This window comes from Lagenorhynchus albirostris, chromosome 11 (genome assembly GCF_949774975.1).
Source record: "Lagenorhynchus albirostris chromosome 11, mLagAlb1.1, whole genome shotgun sequence".
Classification (NCBI taxonomy): domain Eukaryota; kingdom Metazoa; phylum Chordata; class Mammalia; order Artiodactyla; family Delphinidae; genus Lagenorhynchus; species Lagenorhynchus albirostris.
Window position 1 is genome coordinate 45,640,333 of NC_083105.1, and position 11,819 is coordinate 45,652,151.

General features: G+C 40.7%; 1 protein-coding gene across 1 annotated transcript in view; it reads right to left on the reverse strand.

Moving 5' to 3' along the window:
- RAB21 (RAB21, member RAS oncogene family) overlaps nucleotides 1-10,872 on the reverse strand; it is a 31,388-nt gene extending 20,516 nt beyond the window's left edge. The window contains exon 1 of the mRNA XM_060165310.1: nucleotides 10,319-10,872. Within this exon, the coding sequence (XP_060021293.1) occupies nucleotides 10,319-10,468 (150 nt within the window). The 5' untranslated portion in view covers nucleotides 10,469-10,872. The remainder of the gene's footprint in view (nucleotides 1-10,318) is intronic.
- Nucleotides 10,873-11,819: the final 947 nt, after the last annotated feature.

Genomic DNA, 11,819 nt, shown 5'->3' on the forward strand with positions numbered 1-11,819 from the left:
AAAAACAAATAAAAAAAAATTATCATATCCATAGCTGAGCTCTCTAATAAGTTATCGTTTTTAATAAGTATGCTTGAACTACATCCCTGCTGGCAGCTAATACCATAATAGCCTTTTTGTCATGAGTTTTGTGGGGATTTCTCAGCAGAGGGGAGTGAATTATAGCTGGTAAAGCTCCATCATTTTCTTTCTACTAGTCCCTCTGAAACTTACCATCACTCTCCCGTAAGTTCAGAGACAGTGTTAAGTCTCTCCTAAGGAACTACGGATGTATAAAAACAATTTTATGGAAAGAGTGCTCATTACAGCGACGATTATTAAAAAAAAAAGAAAAAAGGAAAGAAGAAGAAAAAGACAATAACCTAAGTGTCCATCAATAGGCTATTTTTTAAAAATATACAAATATAGTCCATCCATACAGTGAGACACTACGCAGTCATTTCCACTACTATTGCTAACACTAGCTAACAGTTATTGAATGCTTACCTTCCACCAAGTACTGTGCTATGCACTTTTTAAAAAATCATTCATAAGCTTCTCCTTTATAAAAGTCAGGGAGCCCTAATCTACAAATAAAAGTCTCAAAGCCTATCTTTGTATCCAAGGACCTCCACCCTTTGTCCACATCTATCTTCCCAAGAAAGCTTCCAGTATTTCTCTACTTACTCAGAAACTTATATAGTCTATATTATACATTCCCTCCAATTCTGTTTGTTGATAAAATTCCTCTCTAATTTGGGTCTATTCTTTCTCTATCTGGATCTCACCTATCAAGACCAGTTCATGACCTACACCCTTCTTCCTTGAATTTTTAAGCTTTCTCATATGACCCAGACAACCCACAGTGAATTTCTCTATGCAGAAGAACTTTAGGGAACGTAATCTTGTAATATACAGCATATACCACCTTGTATTTTAAGTTAACTTTTCATGAGTATAAGTCTTCTGTTAACTAGAGTACATATTTTTATTTATTTAACATTTTCACAGTGCTTATAATGAAATGGGCAGTGTTCTAAAAGCTTTTCCATATTAATTCACTTCTCGTAACACTCTGTGATTAGATATAATTATTATCCAAATATTACAGATGTGGAAACAGAGACAAAGGAATGGTAAGTATATTGTCCAAGGTCACACAGCAAGTGACAGAGTAGGATTTGAAATGAAGGCAGTCTGGCTCCAGACATGACTCATAACCACTATGCTATGGTACCTCCCAGACTGAGATGTGAGCTAACACTTCTCTAATAGAGGGGACAGGAGGAACCATAGTGCTGCCCACAGCGGACTTGCAAATGTTGTTACCGTAGATAAACATATCCACAATGTGACTCGTATAACTCAATTTACATAAAAGATGTGTTCCTAAGTTTCCTTATAAACCAAATTATTTTAACTCAAATATGTGATGCATTAGTAAAGCACATTACCATAGGGTCCCCACTGTATCGTTTTCTTCCTTCATAACAAAAAACTTAAGTCCCACTCTATGGAAAGAGTCCTTCTGTAATACAAATCATCTCATTTTACATAAACCCTAAGTTTTTAATATTTTATAGATATTTTCTTAAAGAACAAACATCTGTTTTAAAAACAAAAACAATTATATTTGAGAATAAAGCTGCAAGATTTTATGTAACATCAAGACAGCAGCAAACGATCAAATGGTTGAAATCTGTTTTGGTCTTTTTTTCCTACTACCTCTACGACGCATACTTAATTTGGCCAGACTACTGAGATACCATTCATGGTTATATAATACTTACTCTGGGGCAGAGGTTCTTAATTCCGTTACATGGTAGTAAGAGTGGGAGGGAGGCATGATCATAGACTTCTTTGAGAATCTGATGAAAGCTATGAACCCACTCACTCTCAAGAAAACTGCTCATATGCACATATAAAATCTTTTCCCCACACTTTCCCAAGGGATTTATAAATCCCTGGCAATATCTCAGTGAAGAACCCCATCTAGAAAGAGCAGGGGACAGTGGCATAAACAACGTCAATTCAAAGGTTCTAGGAATATGGGAAGGAAAAAAAAAATAGTACATACTGTGTGCCACCATGCTTTGGCTTTCTCATTTATTCTTTGTAACAACCCTGTGAAGTAGGTAATTAGCCCTATTTACAGTTGTGAACCTAAGATTTAAGGAAATACAGTGACTCACCCAAGGTCAGCCAACTTAGTCAGGTCCTTCAGTGGGTGGAAGCCTGTCTGACTCCACAGTGCTTTTTCCATTGCACAACGCTGCCTATTCCAGAACATACACACATTCTTAACTTGGCACTCCTCCACTTGGACACTAAGTGTTCCTGGACACCAACTCATCTCCCAGAATATTCTCAGGGTAGGCACAAAGTAATGAGGATCAAAGTAATAGTACATTTCCCACCTTACTCCTCCAAACCCGGAGTTACAGCACCACTATTTCTTCTAATTCCAATGATTTCATCTTCCAAACTTTAGGGGTACTGACAGACTTAACAATCTCATCAGACATCTGTCATCTGCACCTGATGCTTATTTACCCAACATCTTAACTGAAATCACAGTGGATATTTTTTTAATCTCTATTAAAAAAATAAGATTATAGGAGAGATAAAATAAGAACAAAGTACATTTGCCAAATGAAAGTCTTTTCATAACTTGTTTCATCAATTTTTTTTGTCTGTTTTTGTTAGCCAGATCACTTGTTCTTGCTAATCACTGGCAAAGCAAAATACCTAATGCAGCACAGTAACTGATTGTGGACAAATACTTTCCTGTCTTTATCTAAGTTCAATAGACTTTCATTAATAATATGTGTGTTTAACTCTTCGAGGAAAACATAGGAAGAACAGTCTTTGACATAAACCACAGCAAGATCTTTTTTGATCCACCTCCTAGAGTAATGGAAATAAAAACAAAAATAAACAAATGGGACCTAATGAAACTTCAAAGCTTTCGCACAGCAAAGGAAACCATAAACAAGACGAAAAGACACCCCTTAGAATGGGAGAAAATATTTGCAAACGAATCAATGGACAAAGGATTAAATCCAAAATATATAAACAGCTCATGTAGCTCAATATTAAAGAAACAAACAGCGCTTCCCTGGTGGCGCAGTGGTTGAGAGTCCACCTGCCGATGCAGGGGACACGGGTTCGTGCCCCAGTCCAGGAGGATCCCACATGCCGCGGAGTGGCTGGGCCCGTGAGCCATGGCCGCTGAGCCTGCGCATCCGGAGCCTGTGCTCCGCAACGGGAGGGGCCCCAACAGTGAGAGGCCCGCGCACCGCAAGAAAAAAAAAAGAAACAACGCAATCCAAAAATGGGCAGAAGACCTAAATAGACATTTCTCCAAAGAAGACGTACAGATGGCCAAGAAGCACATGAAAAGCTGCTCAACATCACTAATTATTAGATACATGCAAATCAAAACTACAATGAGGTATCACCTCATACCACTTAGAATGGGCATCATCAGAAAATCTACAAACAACAAATGCTGGAGAGGGTGTGGAGAAAGGGAACCCTCTTGCACTGTTGGTGGGAATGTAAATTGATACAGCCACTATGGAGAACAGTATGGAGGTTCCTTAAAAAACTAAAAATAGAACTACCATACGACCCAGCAATCCCACTACTGGGCATATACCATGAGAAAACCATGATTCAAAAAGACACATGTGCCCCAATGTTCATTGCAGCACTATTTACAATAGCCAGGTCCTGGAAGTAACCTAAGTGTCCATCAACAGATGAATGGATAAAGAAGATGTGGCACATATATACAATGGAATATTACTCAGCCCTAAAAAGGAACGAAATTGAGTCATTTGTTGAGACGTGGACGGATCTACAGACTGTCATACAGAGTGAAGTAACTCAGAAAGAGAAAAACAAATATCGTATATTAACGCATGTATCTGGAACCTAGAAAAGTGGTACAGATGAACCGGTTTGCAGGATGAGAGTTGAGACACAGCAATGTAGAGAAAAGATGTGTGGAAACCAAGGGGGGAAAGCGGCAGTGGGGTGGGGATGGTGGTGTGCTGAATTGGGCGATGGGGATTGACATGTATACACTGATGTGTATAAAATTGATGACTAGTAAGAACCTGCAGTATGAAAAATAATAATAATAATATGTGTGTATATAATTAAACAGTTATATTATTTTTGCTACAGTTACTAACATTGTTTCAGGCTTAAGTATTTAAAGTATCTATTGGGAGTTCCCTGGCAGTCCAGTGGTTAGAACTTGGCGCTTTCCCTGCCGTGGCCTGGGTTCAATCCCTGGTCGGGGAACTAAGATCCTGTGAGCAGGAAAAAAAAGTATCTATTAACTACTTTCAACTTAAGACATGGACATGAAAAGATTCAGCAAGATAATTCATAAAATTAGTCCTCTGTAGGAAGGCAATAAAAATTAGCTATCAAAAAACTAAGATGGGGGCTTCCCTGGTGGCGCAGTGGTTGAGAGTCCGCCTGCCGATGCAGGGGACATGGGTTCGTGCCCCGGTCCGGGAAGATCCCACAGGCCACGGAGCGGCTGGGCCCGTGAGCCATGGCCGCTGAGCCTGCGCGTCCTAAGCCTGTGCTCCGCAACGGGAGAGGCCACAACAGTGAGAGGCCCGCGTACCGCAAAAAAAAGAAAAGAAAAGAAAAGAAAGAAAACCAAGCTGGGTGCTTGAATACTTCATTTCTTGTCCTTTGCTTCTAAAAAGAGGTATTATAATCAGTTTAGAGTCCAAGTAAATACTTTGAAAAGGAGAGTCAAAAAATCACTTCTAAGGACTGGCTCAAAACACAAAGCAGAAAACAACAGTCAGATATAGAATATTTATATATTAGGAGTTCAAAGCCATAACTCAGAAAAACTCTTCTTAAAAAAAAGTCATCCACCCTTCTATAGCCCACATACTCTAGTAAAAATACTAAGGGAAAAAGGAAGGATTTCAACTACTGTATTTTATGAAGATATTGTAATCAAACTGGCTGAATCAACACTAAAGTGGCTTCAAGAACTACTTAGAAGATACTTCAGACATTCAAAACATTAATCTTACAAATAAGGAAATTAAGATTCCTAGACCAGGGGACTGTGACACCAAGTATAAAACCAACTGCTAGAACCTGAATGCCAAGTGTTGCTCAGGAGGTTAAGGTGTATGGAAGAAAAAAAAAGTAGTTGACCTAGCTTAAGAAAAAACGGTACACCATTACTATATGTGGGACCTAAGAAATCTAATCCAAGTCTTAGTTTCCTCATTTGCCAAACTGTTAGCATACTATCTGTATTCCCAGCCAACTTTACAGCACTGCTTTGCTAATCAAATGACAGGCACCTACCCTAGACTTCAGGAGGCAGATAGGTGGAATTCCAGTTAGAATTCTAAAAGGGAAGATGATTTATGGTTCTGATTATAAAGAATGTTACTTTTACACAGGAGACTAGTTGAAAGTGATAGAAGACATTTAAATTAGAGTGCATAATCTTACAATAAGGGGAAAAAGAGGATTCAGCTAAAGAAAAGGAAGTGATCACCCAGGAGCACAAATATAGAGAGATAAACCAAAGACAATAGAAATGGCACAAGCATTTAAGAATAAAGAAGAAAGCTAACAGCTGGTTAAAGTACCTTACTCATCTTTATTTTATTTATTTATTTATTTTACTGGTGAAGGTACTATAATTTTAATTACATATTAAATGTTAGAAAATGGAACTGAGGAGGGAATTCCTTATTTATATTAAAAGGTAAGTTACCAAAAATTCTATTCTTTTTTTTTTAACATCTTTATCGGACGTTACTCATCTTTATAGTCCCCCGTTGGCACAATGTTTGACATGTAACAGGCATGAAATAAACAATTCTTGAATTTGACTGCTTAGGTTCAGCAGCTAATTCCAGAGAAAAAGCAGTAAGCCCCTCACTCCAACTGTCTTTCTTGTCTCTGTCAAGTTTAACATAACCCCAAACCAATGAGAAAATCACATAAAGAAAGCTTTGAGGACTCTACATAAGATCAAGTTTTCTTTGTAAGCAAGGTAAAGGATCTTGAGTTCTCAGAGAGCTCACCTACAACATTACTTCATAATTATCAGTAACCTAGGAGGACGTCTGCAAAAAGGGAGCAGTACTAAAACACCAAAGCATAGCAAATGTCACAATTTTCAAAACAGAAGTGACTTTCCATAAATGTTAATCCCAGACAAAACTGTAGAATGGATAACAAATACATATGTATGCATAAAAATATAAAATGTAGCAGTCCCTCAGACCACATGCATTCTCAAAATAATTCATGTCAAATTAACCCCACTACCTTTTTGACTGGGTTACTATGAAAGAAACCAACACAAATTAAGCACCATCTATTCATCACACAGCAACAGCAAACATTCCTTAAACAAACACTGTGCCAGGAGGTTTAAATACTATGGCTCTCTAATCCACATAAAAATCCTATGAGTGAGAGTCTCCCATTTCATGGATAAAGAGCCAGCTACAAACAGTAGAATAATCTGCCAAAATCATGACGGCTAAAAATCAGGAGCCAAAAATTCAAACTAACTTCAAAGTCCTGTCCCTTTCTACTACATCATATGGCCTCCTAATGCAGAAAAAACAATGTATCTTGTTCTTTTCCAAGCATTTGACAAAGTATCTCATGATATCCCCTATGGGCAAGATTGATGTAGCTAGGGCAAAAAAAGTTAGATTTGTAACGCTGGAGTAGCCATTTTCATTAAAGGCTTCTTGTCCAGTAGGTAGCAGCCCACAACAGTCAGTCTTGTTTCCTGTTTCTATTACCATTAATATGTATAACACTCCATTTATAACTGTTTCTCAGTCAAGAGGAAAGAGGACTGTGGCCTGTGCATGGTCTGGAAAAAGCTCCACCCTAAGATTCTGCATATTTAAAGAGAAATATACCTCTGGTCACGTGTCACTGGACTATAGTGAGACTTGTGAAGAGCTCTGTACTTGGCCCTCTCTCTCCCCTTTCTTTCAGAGTCTGTTAATGACTGATGAGAACACTGAAGACATTCTTACCAAATCTTCAGGTGACAAAGTTAAAATGAGTAGCTAATCCAGCAGTAGAGACCATGCCTTATTTTTCTTTGCATGTCCAGGACCCAACCTAGTGGCTGACCCACAGGAGCTCCATCAATGTTTCTTGAATTACAAAATCAAAATTCAAAAGGATATTAACAGACACTAACCACTGGAGCAAGTTTATCAAAGCCAACTTTAATAGATCAAATTCATTAGTGAAAAAAAGATTTAACTACAAAATCAAAGGAAAATGAACAAATGTAAAGTTTTTCTTTCTTCTTCCCTCCCTCCCTCCCTCCCTCCCTTACTCCCTCCCTCCCTCCCTCTGTCTCTTTTTTTCAGCAAATAAGTCTAAGACAGCAGGCCCAATATTAATCAATGTGACAGCTGCCCAAAAGCTCAAAGAATCTTTTCTGTAATACTTCAGTATTAGAAAAGGATTCTCCACAGGGGAGGTCATAGCCTGCACTTCTTTGCACAGATCAAACCACACTTGGAATCATTTCTACAGTTGAAGGCATCATATTTTAAGAAAAGTGGACAATGATTAGTGAAATGTCTAGAAGAGATGTCAAAATAGTGATATGATTTAGAACAATGTTATAGGAGATCCACTAAAAGGAACCAGAGGTGTTTACCCAAAAGAAGACAAGACTCAAGGGGATGTAAGAGCCATCTTCAACTATCAGAAGGGATGCCATGTATGACTAAGATTCAGAGAGCAGGGAAAGAGATTTTGTCTCTAGACGCAGAAAAATGAATTGGAAAGTAGATCTGTCCAAAAATGAAATGTGCCACCTCAGGACATAGAGTTTTCCACCTTCTATAACAGTTCATCTCACCTCCAAGATGTTCAGACTAAAGTAGACAATCACTTGACTGAAATATTAAACAAAAGACTGAATTAGTGAACCATATATTATCTTGGGTTCCTCTCAGTCTTTAAAATAGGAATGCATGAGAGTGTACTTTGCAAAGCATAAAATATTTTACAAAGATAGGTAGTAGGTAGTTCCGCTGACAAGAAAAAAGAGAAATTCTTCCCCTCGTATCTCATGATGCATTAGCTCCTCTCCATCTGGAAATGAAAGGCATACAAGACTGTGTCTTATGGGTCTGATGGAAGTCAAATTTCTCTGAAAACATTATTTAAAAAGATGAAATGAACTGATATCTAAGAGAAGGAGATTGAATATAATGCTGTTTCCATACATTGGTATGGAAAAATCCTCAATTCTGGAACATAGTCCAGATACCATTTGTGATGACAGTTATATGCTATGCTTTTGATACTAGAGATCTACCATAACTTCATTCTCTCCTATGTATCAATAGATTTCAGTAGTTTCCTCTCAGATATTTAAAATCTTTAGCCAGCTTTTAGCTTCGAGGATGTTTTTGGAATGTATAATGAAAGTGTAATTTTTAGGTTGAAGGGCTAAATTATCTTTAAAAAAATTAAGAGCTCAGTTACAATGGTCTTCTCTTTTCTCTAAGGTCTGTAGCACAAAAGAAACCACTAAGGGGTGGTTTACCAATATCCAGAGATAGTGTGACTTATTGCTCAAAATCTGAAGTCATAACTAGATTCAAATTTCAGCTTGGGCACCAAGACTTGTGGCAATAAGATAGCCAGCAAATTACTCAACTTAACCACACCTGTCTCATCACCTGTAAAATGAGGTTAATCAAACTATCCACCTCAAAGGCTGTCATAAGAACTAAAAGACAGAAGAAAAGTAAAATACTCATCACAGTAAGAACTGTTAGCTATTGTTATTACTTTACCTAAATGAATTTCTAAATTTCCAACTGAGCATAGGTATTTACCCTAAGAATTTCCTTGATCTCACTAATAACGCTCAATTGTAATTATCAAAATTGTGTTAAGTGACCTTGTATAAGAATGTAGGGGAAAAATGCAGCTTCCTGACATTCACTTTTTCAGATAGTATGCTTTATATAGGAGTAAAAACAGAGGTGTAAAAATAGAACATGGAATCAGAACCAGAGCATCTTTGTAAATTCTAGACTCAGTGGTTTAATAATAGCATCAAACATCAAATGTCACAACGATCAGGAGACTGTGCATTCTATTAAATAGTGCCCATGTACTTACACACTACACAATCACTAATTAAGATCTATTGTGCAATTTAGGGTAATAATAACGATGGAGAACTTACACTGGACCAGCTCCTAAGTGCTTTTATGTATACCTGTCCTGACAACCCAATGAACTAGATACGATTATTATGGCCATTTTAACAGATGAAGAAACTTAGGCACAGACAGGTTAATTAACTTGGCCAAGATCACACAGCTAGTTTAAACGGATGGAGGTGCGATATGAACCTAGACAATCAGGCTCAAAAATTCATTAGACTTGACTGCCTCTGACTGAATTGATCAAGGCAGATTCGCTGTATATTTCTTCTAATACGTGAAAACTGATTTCTTTGGAAGAGGGGGAGACTCCAACGACCTCAAAGGCCTGACTTCACGCCCAATTAATTATTACATTTTAACACTTTTCTGACTAACAATCACGTATCTGCAGGTAAAAGCCGGCCCTACATTACAAGCAAAGAAAATAAATAGCAGCAGCAGCTAAGCTGTTAGTTTGAGGACCAACTGTTGGCCAGTATTCACATGACGTTTCCATGTGAATATGGGTCGACCCACATCGCCGAATATGTGACCCACAAGTCAGCAATGGAACTGCGTAACCCACACGGGCAAGCGGTCATTTCAAAAACCCTCCGGAGAGGAATGTCTTGCCAATCAGCACGTTACTCGAAGACAGGACAAAATGGAACTTGCACAAACACTTAGTCATCAGTAAGCGCTGAAGTTACAAATCACCTAATTAGCAAAATCAAATCCGCAGCTAAATTCCTAATTCCGAAAGAAAGAAAAAGGGCTGACACTCGGTTGACTGACTGTAGGGTGAAGGCACCTAGGGCCCAAGCGGAAGCAAATCAAAGGGGAAACACTAGCGCACCGATGGGGCTTCCACGACACGCGCTGCCACACTGGGGACTTTTCAGGGCCCTTCCACTCCCCTCCCAACAGCCTGTCCTTACGTGTCCAGGCTGCCCCGACCACGCGTGTTCCCAGGGCGAATTCGGAAAGGCAATCCGAACGCGGAGGTGATAGGCCTGAGATGTGAGAGCCCACACCCAGACGACGGTGTGGCAGCAAAGTCCTCAGAGCCCCGGAGGAGTAGGGGCCCCGAGGCGCCACCTCCCGCTCCCCGGGGCCCGCACCTGCAGAGTGGTGATGTGCTTGTCGTTGAACTTGTTTTCGCAGTAGCGCAGCACCAGCGACGTCTTTCCCACGCAGCCTTCCCCCAGCAGCACCACCTTGAACGAGTAGGCTCGCCCGGCCGCCGCCCCGCCGCCGCCGGCCGCAGCCATCCCGTCGCGTCCCCGCCGCCGGAGCCCTAGAGCCGCGCCGAGCTCTCCACAGCCGCCGCAGCGCCTTCACAGCCGCGGCCGGCGCAGCCCCTCCGCACCGGAGCTGCCAGCCCCGGGCGCCGTCTCCACTCCCGCCTCCGGGCGAGGCCTGGAAAGGCCGAGGGAAAGTCCGAGAATGAAGGGCCCCAGCCACCACGTCAGGCACCCGAGGAAAGGCGAACAGCACTCCCTTTCCGCCTCCCTCTAATGGCGTCTCCTTCCTCCTACGTCACACTTTCGGGTCACATGACCGCCGCGGCCCCTGGGACTCGGCCCAGGAGAACATGCCTGGACGTAGGCGGGGCTTCTGAGCCTCTTCCCGGGGGCGAGCTGGACGCGAGGGGACCACGTCTGGGCCGTCTCCCGCAGAGCTAGGCCGTCTGCGGGCCACTACCACTCTGCAGTTGGTGGGAACCTGCGGGAATAAGGAATGAATAATTAGAGGCAAGCCCAGCTCAGGTGGAATATTGAAGTGCAGAATGTTCTCGTTCTTGCCCAGGGGCTGTCCACCTCTCCCATCCGGGGTGTCCGTAAACCGAATCTATCAAGGTGTCCTTCAGTACCTTGACAGTGTTTCTCTGGGGGATCCCAAATCCTAGCTATTGAACTTCTTTCAGTTCCCCAGACCACCTGGACTCCTCATCTTTCAGGTCTCAGCTTAAACAGGAAAGGCTTCCCTGACCACCCATCCTTCTCCCTCTGTCCTTCCATCACTCTCCCCACCCAAGTTAGGTATTTCATAACACTGGTATACCTTGTCTAGCGGCGCTTACCACGCTTCGTGGAAATTACTTTGCTGAATATTTGTCTTTCCTTTTTAGGCTGTAGATTTGTTAAGGACAAGAACTAGGTGAGACGTGCTTTGACTTTCTGACTCCAAGCCAGGCACATAAGAGGCATTCTATAAATATTTGGGAATGAATGAGTAAACAATACATCTTAAGCCATTATGCCTTGGTTTCCTAGTTTTTCTGTCTTCCATGAAGCTTCCCGCTCCCCCACCATTAAACTTCTGACCTTTTCTATTGACTCCACCTTGACAAACCTGGCTTGTTTGATCATCACTTATATTTCCTTATCTGCCTCCCCTTTCTTTCATGAAATACACTCTTCCAAGAAACCATACTAGTGTTTCTAAAAGTTTGCAACTAGAAATGTGACGTCAGTTAGGTAAACATATTCTTTCTCATGAGACTCCTTTCCCACGTCAAACCAGATAGTCCATTCATTCATTCAACAAATATTTGAAGGTGCCCACCATATGCCAGGCACTGTGCTGAACAAGATACAATGTCTTTCACTGCAGCACTAT